This window comes from Nannobrachium achirus (assembly GCF_963921795.1).
Source record: "Nannobrachium achirus genome assembly, chromosome: 1".
In the NCBI taxonomy this organism is placed as follows: Eukaryota; Metazoa; Chordata; class Actinopteri; order Myctophiformes; family Myctophidae; genus Nannobrachium; species Nannobrachium achirus.
Genome location: NC_137810.1, coordinates 12,821,814 through 12,840,379, shown reverse-complemented (window position 1 = coordinate 12,840,379; position 18,566 = coordinate 12,821,814). Strand labels below are relative to the sequence as shown.

The 18,566-nt window shown below is 42.1% G+C and overlaps 2 protein-coding genes across 4 annotated transcripts in view; one reads left to right on the top strand and one right to left on the bottom strand.

The window, feature by feature from the left end:
• Positions 1–4,059, bottom strand: part of evi5b (ecotropic viral integration site 5b) — a 58,595-nt gene extending 54,536 nt beyond the window's left edge. For all 3 annotated transcript variants that reach the window (XR_013962440.1, XM_080735301.1, XM_080735303.1), the window contains exon 1: positions 3,872–4,059. The gene's annotated coding sequence lies outside the window, so the exon portion shown is untranslated. The remainder of the gene's footprint in view (positions 1–3,871) is intronic.
• Positions 4,060–7,790: 3,731 nt separating this feature from the next.
• Positions 7,791–18,542, top strand: rpl5b (ribosomal protein L5b). Its single transcript, XM_080735417.1, has 8 exons — positions 7,791–7,884; positions 8,394–8,463; positions 8,553–8,668; positions 8,756–8,890; positions 9,728–9,930; positions 13,752–13,929; positions 16,330–16,418; positions 18,380–18,542. The coding sequence occupies exons 1-8, from the start codon at positions 7,882–7,884 to the stop codon at positions 18,474–18,476; spliced, it is 891 nt and encodes a 296-aa protein (XP_080591543.1). The 5' UTR covers positions 7,791–7,881; the 3' UTR covers positions 18,477–18,542.
• Positions 18,543–18,566: the final 24 nt, after the last annotated feature.

Here is an 18,566-nt window from a genome sequence, read left to right as displayed (position 1 = left end):
CACAATGTAACACTTTGGTCTCCAGTATCAGAACTTGAAGCACAAAGGTGTCTGGGACCACCGTTTCCTTTTTACAACTCACACAGAGCAGGGTGTTTAATTACAACTATTTAAGTTACAAAAACGATCGATTCCTCTATGCTTATAAAAGTTGTTAGTTTGTGTACAGTTTCAATCATTTGACAATGTCTGCCAATAATGACATGCCCAAAAGAGTGATGACAGTTTGAAAGTGGTTTAAGGACTTGGGAGGAATTTAATTGAAAATGTGTAGCTCCTCATGTTTCTATGTTAATATGCCATAGTACAGTTATCTTTGCATGCACCACTGAGCCACATAAAAGCTCTGTATTTTCCTTTTGAAAGCCAAGATGAGGATGTGTGCAGTGGGTCTAAGAAAGAATCCATCAAAGGCACAACCTCAATGCAGGATGCCATGCAGAAATAACTAGGGAGATTTAAGATGAGCATATTCTAGCTGAGATGAAGGAGGTCAAATATCTTATTCTAGATAAGATGAAGGAGGTGAAATATGTTCACCTCATGAACTGGGCATGCCGCAATAAGGGAATATTAAATGCCAAATTTTGGCAAAAATACACTAAATACATTCACCAAAACAGCATATTTTTAGGGGAAAAAGGAACAGCCCAAGTATAGGCCCCTGGGGGACCTCTGTAAACAAAGTGTATAGGGTTTAAGAGGTTAAGATGAGCATATTCTAGAGTAAACGCTAAGAGGATGGAGGTCAAATGTGTTGAGAGATAAGAGCTGTGTAAACAACATACACAAATGGGCATTGTGATACGACTAAAATTCTGTATACAGTAGGTCAGATTAGATCACACGAGGTAGATCATATACTGTACGTAATGTACTGTATGTTTGTGCTGGAATGCCTCATCATTCAAGATGAAGAACATGGGCCCAGATATCAAGGTTTGTACAAATGTGGCATATTAAAAAATTCAACGTGTGACTAGTAGCTTGTAATTTTACTAGTGTCAAGGTAGACAACATTCTTCTCTGCGAGACAAACCAACTCAAGTGCAGTTTCCCCATAAATCCTGGATCAGAGATAGTTGCCTCTATGGTTTAGCAAAGAATTCAAATGAGAATGGGCCCCTGAGACGCATTACGCATAGCTAATGAAACCCACAGTAAGGCAAGACTGGGTTTGTATAAAACCTTAGCAAAACAGTATTGTGAAGATCAGAGAACTGAAACTCACTAGAGCTCTAAAGGCAAATTGTATTTAATCTCTTCTAACGCCTAGTGCCTTAAAAGCTATGAGTTAGCCACTTAGCCCATACCATACAGTGCACAGATTCAGCAATCCATTCCTACAATCCATTTTACAGTCATTAGTAGGGGTATACTGATACTATACGCATGTGGGAGATGGTATGATGATATGATCCACAACCAGTAATAATGACTTATTTCCACTTCACTTGTCTTGTATAAGAAAGCACTTTCTTCACATGCTACACAGTGAAATCCTCAGTGTTCAACAATGTATCCATTTGTAACTCAGAAAGTCTACAAATCTAACCAAATAGACCTAAGGGTCCTAACTGGATACATTTGTACACTCTTGGGGTTAAATGAACACAGAACATTTTACAGTATAGTCCCATCCCAGCCAGTGAATCAGAACAAAATCAGTTGCCACAGCAGGAGCACTTGAGAACAGAGGTTGAATGGCCATCTTTAAACAGAGCATACATTGAATTCCATTTGCTCTCAGGGTATGGGAACATGGGACAGACAGAAATGGCTCCCTTAAGGAGAAAAGCCTTTCACTTCACACACACACACACAGAGGGCAACTCAGATTTGTGCAGTCAGTGAACACTGAGCATTTCAACGGTCCCCTGGCCTACAGGCTGTTCTCTTAAGTACGCAGCCACATAATAAGGTGAGCTGCCCTGAAACCGTTCCAAATGCTCTGTAGCCTGCAGTAACTACATTCCAAATGGTAGCCTAGCCTAGGAAATGAGACAAGACTGGTAGTTTTAAGACAATAAACCTGACAGCTAGACCTCAATCAGCTATTGTCTTTGTTTACTATGTGACCTGGAAGCATTCTATGGCATGTATATGTTACAGGTCTGTATATTAGTCTAGACAACTTGTGGGAATCTAGGCTTCCAGCCTAGGTCTCAGAGAAAAGGTCTAAACTAATTTGACTGGGATTTTGTTGACACTTTCAACAACAATTTCAATATAGCCTACACACATGTAGTGGCGGTGGACGGTGGCCTAAAGAAAAACATTTCTGTAGATGCCGCTCAGCTTAGAATTTTCTTTGAAATTAGTCTCAAAACAACCATGTAAATAACTATTAGGCTCAATTCTGCCTGTCTCTCTTAAGTCACTAACCTCTAGATTTTCCACCGGAATTATTTTTTGTTTTGTGTGGACTGTGTGGAGTTACAGTAGTCAAGGATTTTGTGTCAATGCGTGACCGTTGTCTTCATGGGACGAGTTCCGACAAGAAGTCATCTTACTAGGCCATCTGCTCTGCTCTCTCACAGGCATTCTTTACATCTGCCCAAATGCTACTAGCTGTTCTACCTTAATTATAGGAACTGACCACCCAAGTCATCACACTAAATCTTTAAAGTACACATGTGACCTGAAGGCGCCACACTGTCAAAGAGCTAAAACAACAGTCATTTAAGTGTTCACCAGGTCCAATCAAATGCCTGACATCAAAAGCCAGGGTCAGATTTTTCAAGTCAACTTTCTGGAACATGATTTATGGGTTATGTTATGTAAGTGACAACCAGCTGGTTCTTTCTGATTGATTGAATAGTTTATTAACGATTCGCAAATAGTACAGTAGTTGGTTTTACAATGATGCTAAAACTAAAAGGATAACACAAAAAGCCCTGGGGGCTTGTTTCCATTGTGGTCCAGTGTATTCAATTCACCAAGACATTTAAAAGACATACAATAATATACAAGACATCATCAACACTAGTAGTACAGTAAAGTTGGCATTTCTGGTGTTAAGCTTAGATTACTTTTCTAGGACCAGTTACAACTTCCCTATCAATTTTAAGGGATAACATTACCTCCAATACATTACAGTTTTAGCTGAGCCATTACTATCCATGCTCATCCTGACGTAAATTATCTTTGCCACGCAGGCTAAGAGGAGTGTTTGCTGTGCTGTGCATCAATGGAAGGTGACACAGGACTTCTTAGCATTCCTGGTACAGTAAAATCATCAATGTGTCAGTGTATGCACTCGTCTTGTAACTCTTCAGTGTACAATGTTACATTAAATGGACGTTATGTGCGTGTGCTCATGTTATGCCTGGTGATGTTACAGTAGCCCGGTGCAAGACAACAAAGTTACAGGAGTGATACAGTATCTAACAGACAGATACAAAACCCCCTCTCGTGTTGCACATGAACTATTCCCATCTGTGCCAGATGATAGCCCGGATCCAACTTTACGAGGCATTGTAAAGTTTAGCGCACACTTTTAGCACGAAAGCATATAATAAAAACAGCAATGTTATTTTAAACATCACCGTTTGCGCCAGAAACAGAAAAAGCTTCTGTTTGGCGACGGCCAAACAAGAAACAACCGTCCCAATCCCGTTAGTTACTGACTGTGTCTACCAAGAAATTAGAAAACTAAAAGTCAGACTCGATGAAATACATCTATGATAGTCCTGATCCAAGGCTAACCGTCTCACGCCAGGGGATAGACAGAACCCAAAACACAAGAACCCAGAGTTTAGTGTCTCATAGCGGGACATAGACGGCCTCAAAACACAAGAACCTCCAGAGTTTGTCTCACACACCAGGACATAGACCGAACCCAAACAACACAAGAAGAACACAGCCTTACCTTGAAGCCTTTTCGACCGCCGGCAGTGAACGTGCTCTATTTCCCATGCACGGTACGGCGCGGGGGTTTCACTAACTAAAAGAAACTAGGCTGCTTTGAAACTGTGTTAAAAACACTTATTTTTCCAGAGGTTTTACAACTTGTGGCAACGCTAGCTAGCGTTAGCTAGTCCCCATTGACTTCCACGGTCCAGCCCATGAAGCCGAATACGTGTACACGCACATACACATCCACAGTACACGGTACACAGTAATGTTTGCGTCTTTGCGATGCTCCACACTAGCAGACGGCAGGCCTGAGACTGAGTGCTAAATGTTTACATCCTACCGAGCATGCGCCACCAAAAGGGTCTCAATATGGAACATTACCGCCACCCCGTGTTTTATTGAGAGAACTGCACTTCCAAAGGTTACAGCTGTTGCTGCCCGGTGGACTACCACATTCTAAACTCAGCACAAAAAGAAATGAAACATATTAATAATTAATTATATCTCCCCTTTAATAATACCAATTGTGTTTTATATCATTTTTATCGTTGATTCGTCACCTTTACAACGAGGTACAGCTTGTAAGCATCGGGCATTCGAGGCATGCAGCCAAACGTGTGGGTAGTGCCCCTACAAAAATGGTCAAAATGGCCTGGCAGGGCTGCAATACTGTTCTTTTGGTGTTCACCTTTGTTGCTTGGAGCATTGAATGATTGCACTCTCCCACAGTAAGAGAAGGAAAGAAAAAAAAAACACATATTGGCCATTTTTACACTTTGTTAGTGTCAGGGAAGCCCAAAACGAGAGTAAATGCCAGTAGAACAATGTATTGCAAGCCTTCTCAAACATTTTCATGTCAGACAAGCAAATTGACATTTATTAGCCCGCGCGGACCCCCACTTGAAAAGATATGCCAGGGAAGAGAAGATTTTTACGGCTCTAGCAGTGATTCCCAACCATTTTAACTTCAAGGACCCCCATTTTGACATTCATTTTGGGCTCGGAGTCGGACCCCCATTGAATAGCATTTCTATCTCCGAGACCCCAATATGTAAAAAATCTATGTTCATTTAACTCAATTAAATTTAACTCAATTTAAGACAAATCCTATCCTCACCTCCCCCTGACCTTTCTAAATACAATTTATTTGTATTTTTTATTCCCGACTGTCTTGATATCGTCTTGCATAGTAGGCCTACTGTGTTTTATTTGTCTGTTGTTTAATGTTGTATGAGTGTGAGTTGTAAAAAGGGATCCCAATGGAAACAAGCCCAAAATCTTTCTTGTGGTGTTTATCCCATTTGGTTCCATTTTTTACACACTATGAGATACATACCCGTAAGGGTCCATTTGGTTCCTAACTATCATTTAGCTGGGGAACCCCTGGAACTTTGTGAATCAATGCTGTAATCTAATCTAATAGCATATCTTTAGTTTTCCTTTAAATATGTGAGAATATCATTTAAAAGATATTATAAAGTTGTAAGAAGAAAAGACATGCCCAAGTACAAATCTTGGCAGTGCCTGTAGGGTATAGCTGTGAAGTTTCTTACCTGAAGTTCAGTGTTGCAGGGGAAAGTAATTCCATTTGAGCAGAAGCAAATTAAAATACTTTTGCTATAAATTGAGATAATTTACAGTTTTCAAGTCTAAGTCTTCAAGTGTTGACATTTTTCTTTTAAAGTGAATCAACTTTCTTAGCAAATTATAACATTTACACATCCAAAGACACGTCTATACATGATCAACTAATCAAAAGTGTTTGAATGCTTTAAAAAAAGGCTATTTAACATTAAACTAAACAAGAAAAAGCTGGCACAATTCACAATTCTTTGCAGCGTCACACAGCTTATGCATTCATACTACAGAACAGATACTCTTCGTGAACCAATCAGAAAGGAAGTACCCAGACCGACAGTGAAATGTAGCCAACTAACTTGATGCACATACCAGAAGGCCATCAAACCCACCTTTCTGGTTTTGCATGAACTTTCTGACGCACATCTCACATTTATTATGTTAGACACACCTCTCTTATTATATTACAACAAATGACTGATGCTGTAGGCTTTACAATGCCATTGTGAATGTTAACCTGTGAATATCATGTTCTCAGCCAGCCATTAAACATTTCACATCCTTGTGTGTTTTGAACAGTCAGCTGCACCTGAAACCCAGTTCATACATGCATGTGTACCTCTGTGCAAATGCGATTCAGCACCACCAGACATAAAAGGAACACGTTTGTTCCTTATTTTATTCCTTTACACAATTATTCCATGTATTCACTCTTCATTTTGTAACCATTCCCTGGAGCCTTTACTCTAGACTCATAATAGCACCCGCCAACACCCACAAATCAGAAGAGTTAGCACTGGAGCTTTTTTGTTGTTGTTTATTTATAGCTACCAGCACACACCAGCATTTATGACTGTGTATACATAAACATATACAGTACAGTATGTTCATATTGTTGACATACAAGCCTGCTATTTCCCTACACGTATCATTTTTACCTTTCTATCTTTTTTTTATTTTACAATTATATTATCCATAAAGTGAAAGAATTTCATTGCCGCTTCCAGCTGTATTGTGACATGACTTCTCAGTGCATGTTTCTCCCTTCATTAGTGTATGTGTAATTGAGTGGTGATGACGAGTGACTGACTGAGTACCAGGCTACCAGCTGGAGTGAATGGTGACAGTTAGGTGATTGGCTCCTGTGGCAAGGGTCCCAACTATAAACCTGGGTGTCACCAGTCCTCTGATGTCTTCCTCAGCCAGCCTCCAAACACAGTTTTTAGAACGCCCAAGTTCTTGATAATGTAATGCCTTGGGTGTGTAGGGATGGGTGACCCCTCTTTTTCTTATTATTGTCTTCAGTTTTTTCTTTTTTATGTGAGGTTATACATATTTTGGTTTGCTTTGTTAGGTAAGAGTAGGATTTGAATGTTTTGAATTTGGGAGTTTATGGTCCCCATCCCGAGGTAAATTATCAAGTTTTTAGTAAGTTTTATCCTGGCTGTAAAATAAACCTTTGTCTCTTAGGATTTTAAACCTGTGTGGCCTGGCTGTTTGGGGACTGAGTTATAATCTTGTGTTGCATCTAATAATAACCCCTAGCCTATTTTGTAACTATATACCACCTTGAACATGGCCCACAAGTTTGCAGAAGTGCAGAGATCTGGACTGCTGTGGCATTTTTCTTTATTTTATTTTTAGGTTTGAGATGCATGCATTCTGACCAGCAAGGAAAGAGTTGTAAGTTAACAGTCCTGGAGAATAGCCTACTGACTGTTGGATAAGGAGCTGCATGGGCTGGTGGCTGTAGGAAGGTTGTGATGTAAAGTGTAAACTGATGCATGTGTGGCACAGTGGCTGACGTGTGCCTTTAATGACAGCTGAGCTGACTGTCCAGGATCACTCTTGTTTTAATTGGGTCCTTGGCAGTTGTTTACTTTGAGCTAGAGACAACACAACAGTAGGCCTATGTCCATTGAAATGTAAAACTCCTGAATGCATGGGGGAAACGGTTCATCATCTCCTTCCCTGGAAATACTTTCCCCATTCAGGAGTTTTAAATTTCAATTAACATACTGGTGTCTTCTGCTCAAAGTAAACAACTGCCAAGGACCCAAGAGTCAGCTGTCATTCAAGGTAGGCCTACATGTCACTGTCAACACATGCATGGTTTACACTAGTAAATGTTTCAAGGTCCACTTGTCTTCCACCCACCCTAACTGTAAAAACCCTACACCAACCAATCCTAATGGGACACTATTTAAATGCCTTGAAATGATTAAATGCCATAACATGATGGTTCCCCTGATAAATACTTCAAATAGCTAACCCCAGGTCGGTAGGGGGCAGTAGAACATCCACTGCAGTATGGTGTCGAAGTTCTTCCTGCGCCATGCTATGTATTGAGCATGCGCAGGGGCTTCTTCCTTTTTCCAGTGCAGCGGAGTCAAAACTCCAGTCTTTGGCTGCGGGCTCCTGTTTAGGGAGACAAAATCTGCAAAAATGGTTTGTAATCTGTCCAAATATCTATGTACATCCATACATAAGACACACATCTTGTCTTTCGTGGCCTCAAATGTCCGATGGTGTGTTTTATTACTCATGGATGCATATAGATTCTGTCCTGCTAAACGTTCAGTCAAACGTGGCCTAATGGCCACCGCAATGAATTCCTGTTGCCTGTGAACATTAATTGTTCTCTGACATTTACGTGTGTGTGACAAGGGGACACACTGGGTGACAATGTCGCCCCAAAGTAATCGTTGCACAGCTTGTCATCGCTCTGTTAGCTGAACGTCAAACCAGGTTAGCTGTCTATGCTAACTTAACCCATTGACTTGTATTGCCTCCGGTGTATCAAAGCTAATGCTATCCATGTCTCTGATATTGACATATCCATGCAACGATAGTCATGCAGCTACTGGCACTGTGTACGTCCAAATGGAATATGTGAATGAACTGCTTATTGTGTGTATGAGTGTCAGCTGTTGAATTGGTGACATGTGTCTTCACAGGGTTTTGTTAAAGTGGTGAAGAATAAGGCCTACTTCAAGAGGTACCAGGTCAAGTTCAGGAGAAGGAGGGGTAAGGGGCTTTCACAAGGCTACTATAAACCTTATGTATTTTTCATACACTTCAAGTGCTCATTTTGACGTGTCTGTGTTCTTATTCAGAGGGAAAGACTGACTACTTCGCTCGCAAGCGCCTGGTCATCCAGGATAAGAACAAGTACAACACACCCAAGTACAGGATGATCGTCCGCTTCTCAAACAGAGACATCATCTGCCAGGTGAGGTGACCATGGATTTGAGTACAGTATGGCTGTCAAATGCACGCGCAAACTCCCAACTCATGGGTCCTTGTGATTGTGTTACAGATCGCCTATGCCAAGATCGAAGGCGACATGATCGTGTGTGCCGCCTACTCTCACGAACTGCCCAAATACGGCATCGCCGTTGGGTTGACAAACTACGCAGCAGCCTACTGCACTGGTCTGCTGCTGGCTCGTCGAGTAAGTTTGAAGCATTTCCCGTTTCCAGAAGTGACTGTTCTGTCCATTGTGGATGTTTCCTGCATTTCCTGTGTTTTGCTATGATGCGAGTGTCTTACTGTCTTCAGATTGTTCCGGTTCATCATACTTATAAGATAGAATAGATAATCTAGTTGCAACTTAACCCATTTAGGGCCTAGACATTATTGAATGCTTTAACCAGTGAAAAATAGCAGATATACAAGCTCACAGCGTGGCACCGAGTGCCGCGCTGCGAGCTTGTAGATCTGCTATTTTTGAAAAAGTCATGAAAATGTGTGCAAATCTTTGAATATATGTATTTTTAAAGCGAACGGTTGTAACTCAAATTTTGCTTCTGGGTGGTCCCTGGAACTAGATATTTTGAGATGGGGGTCCGTGGCCAAATAAATATCATTTTGGGGGTCCTTCACATGAAAGGGTTTGAGCACCACTGACATAGTAGTCTCTCAAGAACAGACTAACTGAGCTCCAGTTGAAGTGAAAAGGATCTTTTCTTTGACGATGGCTGGCCAGATTGCTGACATAGTTTTTCCAAAAACCTTAGAAGGATTCAAAAGACACTTATAGAATCAGGTCAAAATTCTAATTTTCACGATTTTTCAAAAATAGCAGATCTACAAGCTTGCAGCGCGGCACTCGGTTCCGCGCTGTGAGCTTGTATATCTGCTACTTTTTTATATTTAAAGCATAAAATATTGTGTCATAATGTGTTCAGGCCTAAATGGGCTAAGTAACCCTGAGGTGGTTTGTTTCTCATCCTTGCTGTCCCTGGGACGTTGGTCACCAGTCTAAATGTGTTTTTTCATCTCGCACCAGCTGCTGAATAAGTTCGGTCTGGATAACGTGTACGAGGGCCAGCTGGAGGTCAATGGTGAGGAGTTCAACGTGGAGAGCATTGACGGTCAGCCAGGCGCGTTCACCTGCTACCTGGACGCTGGGCTTGCCAGAACCACTACGGGCAACAAGGTGTTCGGAGCTCTGAAGGGAGCTGTGGACGGAGGCCTCTCCATCCCCCACAGGTACCTGGCGCTAACTGTTGTTTGGATTTTAACAGATCGCTGAGCCTGCTGTTGCACATTGAGTTTGACTTCAAACCAATATCTACCTTTTGGAGGAAAATGTGGTGTCCACTATGAAAACTAATTCTGGAGTAGTGGTGGGTTTTGGACGGGAGGCTCTCTCCATTCCGACATGTCGCCACTCCGAAATTGACTTCTTATTGTCGGAGTGGCGACACTCCCATGGGGGTTCGGTTTAGGGTTAGGGTTAGAGTCGGAATGGAGACATGTCGGAGTGGAGAGATGCACTCGTTTTGGACAATATGTCAATGTTACTGTTGGTCTCCCCACCCTAATCTACCCCAAAAGTATTGGGGTAGGAGGATAGTCTGATGAACAGACCCGAGAGCCTTTGATTTTATAGTTAAAGATGTTAAAATCTACTCATGTGAATTTGAGATTTAGGTTTAGTTTGTGCTAGCTAGGACATGGGTCTTTCAATAAGGGCTGTTTGCAGCGACACGTAAATTATGATTTTGTAAACATCTAGGCATTTAGTCTAATTAAAATTAAGCAGATTTTAAACTAATCATTTTAAGCTGAGCAGTGGATCTGCTTTAGTTCTGCAAAGTATAACCAAATGTGAAACTAAGTATAAAGCACCTTTGGAAAATCTGGAAATCAATGTTTGATTTAGCAATTTGAGTTAATTCCCTCAACAAAGTGTATTTTCCCGTTTAACTCGCTGAGTGGATGTGTAGGCTACTCTAGCGAACATTTTGAGTGACTATCCGTAATGTACCCGTGAGGCAGTCACTGCTTTACAATGCTGAAAGCGGGTGGCTCAAAGATGTGGGCACTCGCTCTCTCAGCATCTCGTTCGGGAGCGCCGCCTCACCAGCCTCTCACACAGGACATTGAATGAACCGAAACGAGCGCTCCGTACAACAGCAGGTTTGGGAATCTGTTGGGATTTGAAATCATTTGATGAACGTAGACGTTCATCACTCACTAACCCTAGTGGACTAGCCGCGTGCATCCTGACGTCAAATTGTTTTGATGTGTCAAATATTGTCGACATTGTCTTTGACACATACAGTAGTGGAGAGAGAGACAGGGAATGTGGAGAGAGTAGGGGAAATAAATTAGCGGGTTTCCTGGTCGTTAGTACAATGTACAGAAATATTGTCACAGATTATATTAATGTTTATACCTCATCTTTGATTGGAGCAAAATATAATTGATAGGCACAGGGGCATGAACATATGGTTAGGACCGATGCATACCAGGTGTCTTTGAGATTGACAGTGTTGTGGAGTCACAGTGGCTATTAAGTCCTCGTCGTTTTAATGTCTCAGTCCTCCCTTGGTACACTGACCACTTTCTTTTTCTGAAACACGTTGGCAGACTTGACCCCGAAATGAGTCGGTTTATGCCCTTGGCTTATTAATAAAAAGTACTAGTGTGATTTGGATGTTTGGTGAGTGGTCCTGGAAATACCTCTTCATTTTCACTGGTTTTAAGCTTTTGTGTCGAAAACCTCCGAGCCCGGTGACAGTCCACGTTGGGCGCTGATCAACATGGCAGGTTGTAAAAACTCCTGCTGGTTTGTGTCGCAGGGACTTCCCCATAGGTCGAACTCCCGTTGGGTCGACTGAGGTTAGGTTTAGGTTTAGGCATAGTTTTACTGAGGTTAGGGTTAAGGTTAGAGGTTAGGTTTAGGCATAGTTTTACTGAGGCTAGGTTTAGGGTTAAGGTTAGGTTTAGGTGGTCGGACCAAAGGGAGTTCGACCTAATGACATGTTACCTTGCGTTGCTTTGTAAGCGACTGTGCCTTCCGCTACTATAAGATGGACGTTATATTCCAGCGAGAGCCATCCACAGTTCTGCAGCCCTTAACTAGCGAGAACGGGTTCTCCATCCACCGTCCCCTAGGCTGTTGTCTGTTGACAGTCACAAGTCCACGTTGTAACCACAGCAAGTGTAAACAATGTTACATAACATTTTACTGTTATAATAATGAAAGTTTCTTAAACTTAAATTTCAAGTGAAGTTTATGGGCAGGGGGGAAAGGGAAAGGGGGGAGACTTGCCTCCTGCGCTGAATCAACGTGGTCACAGTCTCGGTCTGATCAGACAAACAAACACAGGCGCACGGCCAAGCGTGCACAACAGACAGACACCTTGCTTGCCAGTGGTGACATGTGCAGTGACGTGCAGTGCATGCATGCAGTTAAACGTCATTGTTGATCCTGCGCGGCGTGATAAAAGCATTTTTAATAACTGGATTCGTTACTAGTACATTTATGGTGGAAGTTGGGAGCAAAAATCTATCAATTCTAATGGCAGTTTCACCAAATTCTAATGGCAATTTCAACATTCAGGATAATATTATTCATATTCTAATTCTATTCGACTCAAATTGTTGTTTCCTGATAGCCCTAGAGTCATGCAGGCATGACAGGCAAATTGTTGAATGGTCTGAGTGTGCACTTTTTGTTTCTACTGCTTTCTCTTTCTCCCATAAAGCCAGTGTGCGTCGAATTCTGCAGCTTTGGTTATCTCATAACAGTCGGCCGCGGGCTGATTGCTATTGAATCGTGATATTATTTTGGATGGTAAAACCTTTCATCCGGTCCCATGGATGGTTTTTGACTGCCACACCTACCATTGAGCTACATGTATAATTCTGTGTATCGTGGTACCGAAAATAGCAGATCTACAAGCTCACAATGCATTGCATCCACAAGTGTTACTCTAGCTTGTACATTGTTTTCAGTGCACGACACATGCCTAAATTAAGCATTAGGCGGTACTATTGGTCAACAAACGCAAGCTTGCAACAAATTCCATCCACAAGGGTTGTGCGGAACTTGTGCCTTGTATATCTGTTTTCAGCATGTGGCACGTGCTAAAATTAAGCATTATGGTTTCCTCCCACCGGATCCTCACTCAATGTATTCTGTAAGCATGCAGTAGCAGCCAGATTCTGTTATTGTAGCCTACAGCGTGGATTGGAAAGCTCTCTAAGATCATTATGGATCATACATGTTTTGCAAATGCTTGCGTTTGTTGTAATGGTAATTCATGCAACGGTGTTACTTTCTTGACAAAACAAAAAATCTACTGATGTAACTTCATTTAGCGCAAGCCTCCGAGTGTGTCATCAAAACGGAAGTGATCTAGCGTGATCTAGGTTGGCCAATCAGGCAGGTGGGGCAGCTCTTTTCGTAACCCGGAGTGCGTTCGTATATAGGAACTGAGGGCACTAGTGTGCCCTCTTGTCGTTTGTTTATATGAATGCACCCTAAATTCTGTCAAGTCCCGGAAAAGACACGCTGTGATTGGCCAGTAGTCAGCGGTGATTGGTGAATGAGGTCTCTAGCATTTTATATTTATGGTTTCACAAGCGACCCATAGACTCTGGAAACCTGCATGAATTCATGATTACTGTGTCACGCAACTATAGTACAAGCTATCTAGTATTTTAAAAAAAACTTTTCATAAGAATTAACCTGTGACGGCTAAATTAAAGAAGTGGCGGGCCGTCACAGTTAAATGCATATAGGGGAAACACTGTCAATAAAAGGCTTAAAGAATTACCCAAAATAACAGGTAGGCAGGGCAGCATTGGTATATTAATACTGGTCCATTTTCTAAGGGTTAAATTAACAATCAATACAGGTCTCTGCATGCTTTAGCTATTGTGGTTATGTGGTCAGCATGTTGGCTCTGCCACCAGCTTGCCCCATGAGGCTCACGTTTTAATGTAGTCCTGTCTGTATTGTGGTGATTGACGCGACCATTAAAAGCAATGAACTTGTTTCTCTTGTTTCCTTCCAGCACCAAGCGCTTCCCTGGATATGACACTGAGAGCAAGGAGTTCAACGCTGAGGTCCACCGCAAGCACATCATGGGTGTCAACGTGTCTGAGTACATGAGCTACCTGATGGAGGAGGATGAAGATGCGTACAAAAAGCAGTTCTCCCGCTTTATCAAGAACGGCGTTGCCCCTGACACGGCAAGTCAACCTTCATGTCCTTTTTTTTCAGATTTGCTTTTGGGCTTTTTGCCTTTATCTCTCAAATACCTGGAACGCGCCCGAGTCGCGTTAGATTTTAACCACTTTAACCATTACTGTATGCTTTAACCTTAGAAAAATAGCAGATATACAAGCTCACAGCGCGGCACCGAGTGCCGCGCTGCGAGCTTGTAGATCTGCTATTTTTTAAAAATCGTGAAAATGTGTGCAAGTCTATGAATATCTTTGACCCGATCTTTGACCCGACTTTTAAATCCTTCCTCTAAATCAGTGGTTCTCAAACTTTTTCATGTCAAGGACCCCCAAAATTACAGGTATTTAGCCACGGACCCCCATCTCAAAATATGTTGTTCCAGGGACCCCCCAGAAGCAAATATTTGAGTTACAAATGTTTGCTTTTAAATAGATATGTTCAAAGACTTGCAAGAGAAAATCTTGATTTTTCAAAAATAGCAGATCTACAAGCTCGCAGCGCGGCACTCGGTGCCGCGCTGTGAGCTTGTATATCTGCTATCTTTCAATAGTTAAAGCATTCAATAATTCTAGGTCTAAATGGGTTATTTGATAGGATAGTAGACTGACAGGAAATGAGGAGAAAGATGGGGAATGACATGCGGCAAAGGTCGTCCGGATCGGGAATCGAACCGGCGACGCCAGCAGGCATCATAGCCTAGTATATGGTACGCGCCTTCACCACCAGGCCAGCGGGCGCCCCCTTCATGTCCCTTTTAATGGCCTTGCATGAACCTACCTTCAAATCATTCTTATCTATTCATAGCATGATTGTTGCTTGTCAAAAAGGAACTGACTTGTACCTTGTACCATTAAATGGCCCCATTTTAGGACATTGGTGTGGCATTTTGCGACAGTTTTTACATCGCTTCTTAGGTCGAGTCTGGTGGCAAACGGTCTGCCATCATTACCAAATGGATTGCCTGTTTCAGCTTGGCCTACGTTATGGTTTTGAATCGATTAAAGTGACGCGTGATTCAACGTACTGTATGTTCAGTAGAGCCAGCCAGTGTTGCGTTATACAGAGTGATTTGAGTCCAATTTATGCTTTGCCACATGACGTGCGCAGAAAATGGCAGACATGCGAGCTCCCAACACGTTGCATCCGAGATGCGCTGTGAGCTTGTAGATCGATTTTCGGCATGCAATACTAGCTGTTGTGTGACGTTGCTCAATTGCACTTATGGCTCTGTGATCTTGATAGGAATGGTCATCCTGCTCGATCCACAGCTGTAGCAACAAACCACATGAAATAAAATGTGCAATGCTGAATGTTCTGTCATAAAAACGGAACCACTGAAGAAGAATGTAATTTGTCATTCAGGTATAGCCTTTGTAAGGATGCTGTTGGAGAATATTCATACATCAAATCAAAACATATATATTACAGGCATTAATGGTTGCCTGAACAGGCAAGTGAGTTTTTTCAGGATTCATTTTTAGAGATGGGGAAAGAGCCATCTGTTGTTTGTAACGAACATGTGTCCATTTCATTAGCCAGTCCTCACCTTTTGCCTTTTGAATTATAAAGTAAAAAAATGTGTTGATAATGTGTACCTCTCAAACTAAATAATAATACTAGAAGCAGTGCTCTTCCGAGCACAGGTCTCCACCAGGCCACACAAATCGGCCTGTTATAGCGCCACCATGAGGCTGATTTAAAAAATGTGGGGCAGAGGTTCTGAATTAGCATCCAGGGAGTGTGTGTGCTCAGTTTGGCAGCGATCGGGCCAACGGCGCTGGAGATTAGCTGGTAACAACCAGGCCACACAAATCGGCCTGTTATAGCGCCACCATGAGGCTGATTTGAAAAATGTGGGGCAGAGGTTCTAGATTGGCATCCAGGGAGTGTGTGTGCTCAGTTTGGCAGCGATCGGGCCAACGGTGACTGAGATTAGCTGTTCACAAACTGCGAGGACGCACGGACGCACGGACGCACGGACGGACGGACGGACGGAGGGGAAAACATACTCTCCCTCAGCCTTCGGCTGGTGGAGACAATAAAATCAGAACAGCTCTTTGGCATCTTTGGTTCTGTGACTTAAAAGGTTGCAACATAATGGGATTGTAATTCTTCCTGCTTAGAACATAATTCCCCTTCATTGGTTGCCATGACATGTATATAAAAATAATAAAGCTGTACCACCAGACAGTATTGCTGCTCCCAGATGCAAGTTTACTATGGTAATGTTTCGAGCCACCAGGCTCGAAACATTACCTTTTTGTCTGTTTACCAGCTTCTATCTGTGCCTAACAGACATGTCATCGATCCGACACCTTGTAGCCAACAACTCCTGCTTTATCTTCCTGCTTTATTAAAATGCATGCAAAACATTGGTCTCTGATAATGGGATTGTTGTCTTTCAGGTTGAGGAGATGTACAAGAAGGCACATGCTTCCATTCGCGAGAACCCTGTTCATGACAAGAAGCCCACCAAAGAAGTGAAGAAGAAGAGGTAAGAATTAAACTACTATCAAACTCAAGTAAATCAATTGATCCGTATGGGTTTTATATGGAATAAGTTGCATTTTAAAGAATGTGCAAGATATGAAGATACTTTGTGAGTTCTAGTGCCGTTTTCATAGCCTGTTTAATAAATCCTAGGGATTCTTGTTGGCCACAGAAAATATTCGACATCTAATAAATTGGTTGTGGGGGTTAAAGTTCTCAGTCCTGGGGACGGATTTCAGTCTTGAGGATTCCATAGGGGCCATTTCTAAGATCAGTGCATGAGTGTCTTCCTCTGTGTTTTTAACTTTAACACACTGCTGATATGCACCATGTGGCCGTAAAGTCAATACCTACAGTTACTGTAGGTACAGTAATAATTAGTTGGCCAGACTAGCAATAGAATAACAGAACTTAAGAAGATACTTCTATAAAATGAAGCATGGATTGGCACACATACATTCAGTGAAGGCAGTTCAGAACTTCAGGGAAACACCCCAAATATTGGTGTGCGCTGCGCACGCCATGTTTTAAAATCACATATTGGGACATGGTTTAAAAATAATTTTCAGTCTTCAGATTTCTTTTTTCTTTTTTTTTTGCTTCAACCCCTGCACTAGCCATTGTAGCCAATTACATAAATAGTTTTTTTTAATGGGGATTAATGCTATGCTCACAGTGTTAAGAATTGGCATGATAAACATTGTCACACTCCCACAGAGTTCAAAGTACACACAAGTACTTGCTTTATTTGTCCTTTGGAATTCACCCCTTGACATACGTAATCTGACGGCAAGCATACCTGGCCCACAACTAACCTCTCCCCTTACCAATGGGGAGTGTAGCATGAACAAATCACTGTTGAACTGCGAGGATGCCATTACTTAACACTGGCTAGTGAATTTAATAAAAAAGTTGTTCTGATACCAGTAACAGAAAAGCTGCCGAAATGTAAGCATCTTTTTTTCTCAACACATTGGTATGGAATCTGTACTCTGTAACGACCGATATGCAAGTTGTAGGTTAAGGCAGGGGTTTTCAAAGTGGGTGTCGGGGGCACCCTGGGGTGCCGTGACGGTAGTCCAGGTGTGTCGCGAGATAATTTGATAATATTTGGAATTTATTTGGACACTTCAAAATACATGAAGTATAATTAAAAACTCGGGAGTAAAAGTTATTTTCAGTCAGTCTAACCAAAATGGCTATTATCTCGATGTTTTCCTCGCAACATAACCTCTAAAATATGCTTTAAATATGCTGGGAGTGAAAATTATGAATATAGTGTAGGGGTGCCTCGGATGAAAAAAATATTTATAGGGGTGCCCTGAGCCAAAATAGTTTGGGAACCCCTGGGTTAAGCTAACTCAAGCCATTTCCCTGAACTGCTTTAAGTGATGCACGTGGGGCGGCATAGCTCAGGGGTAGAGAAACCGTTATTAGAGCACGAAGGGTTCCCAGTTCGAATCCGGGCTCCCCCTGAGTTAATGTCGAAGGGTCCTTGGGCAAGACTGAACCCCACATTGCTCCCGGTGAGCAGGTTGGTGCCTTGCATGGTTTCCTCCGCCATCAGTGTATGAATGTGTGCGTGAATGGGTGAACGTAATGCACAATCTCTGTAAAGCGCTTTGGATAAAAGCACTATATAAATGCACCATTTACGTCTAGGTTGTAAAGATTTATTTTTTTATTTTGATAAATTTTGTGTTGTATTAATGTTTATACAGAGGCTTGTGTGTTCAAAGTAGTTGCTTTAACCCCTGAATTACATGAAACAGCCGGCACTAGTATAGAAAGTGGGGAAATCTTGCTCTTTTGTACGAACGTCATTTCGACAAAGGAGCGTCGGGAGGGTTAGCGACTCACCCCACGGAGGTTCGGGTTGGGTGTCGAAAAGATGACACGTAGTAACTGTGAAGCGCTCCCCTAGAAAGTTTTGCTCATGTTCATTGTCCTTGTTTGTCCTTGTAGGTGGAACCGTGCCAAGCTATCTCTGGAACAGAGGAAGGACCGTGTCGCCCAGAAGAAGGCCAGCTTCCTCCGGGCTCAGGAACAGGAGGCAGAATAAATAATTGTATTATTTGGGTTCTTAACGTTCCATTTTGTTTCCAATAAATCTGCAAAAAAAATCAAACCTTGGCAGCAAAGTTGTTATTCT

Excerpts from the sequence above, each read along its gene's own strand:
- rpl5b (XM_080735417.1), top strand. Across the intron at positions 8,669-8,755 it reads ACAGAGACATCATCTGCCAG|ATCGCCTATGCCAAGATCGA; the intron begins GTGAGGTGACCA and ends ATTGTGTTACAG. Across the intron at positions 13,930-16,329 it reads ACGGCGTTGCCCCTGACACG|GTTGAGGAGATGTACAAGAA; the intron begins GCAAGTCAACCT and ends GTTGTCTTTCAG.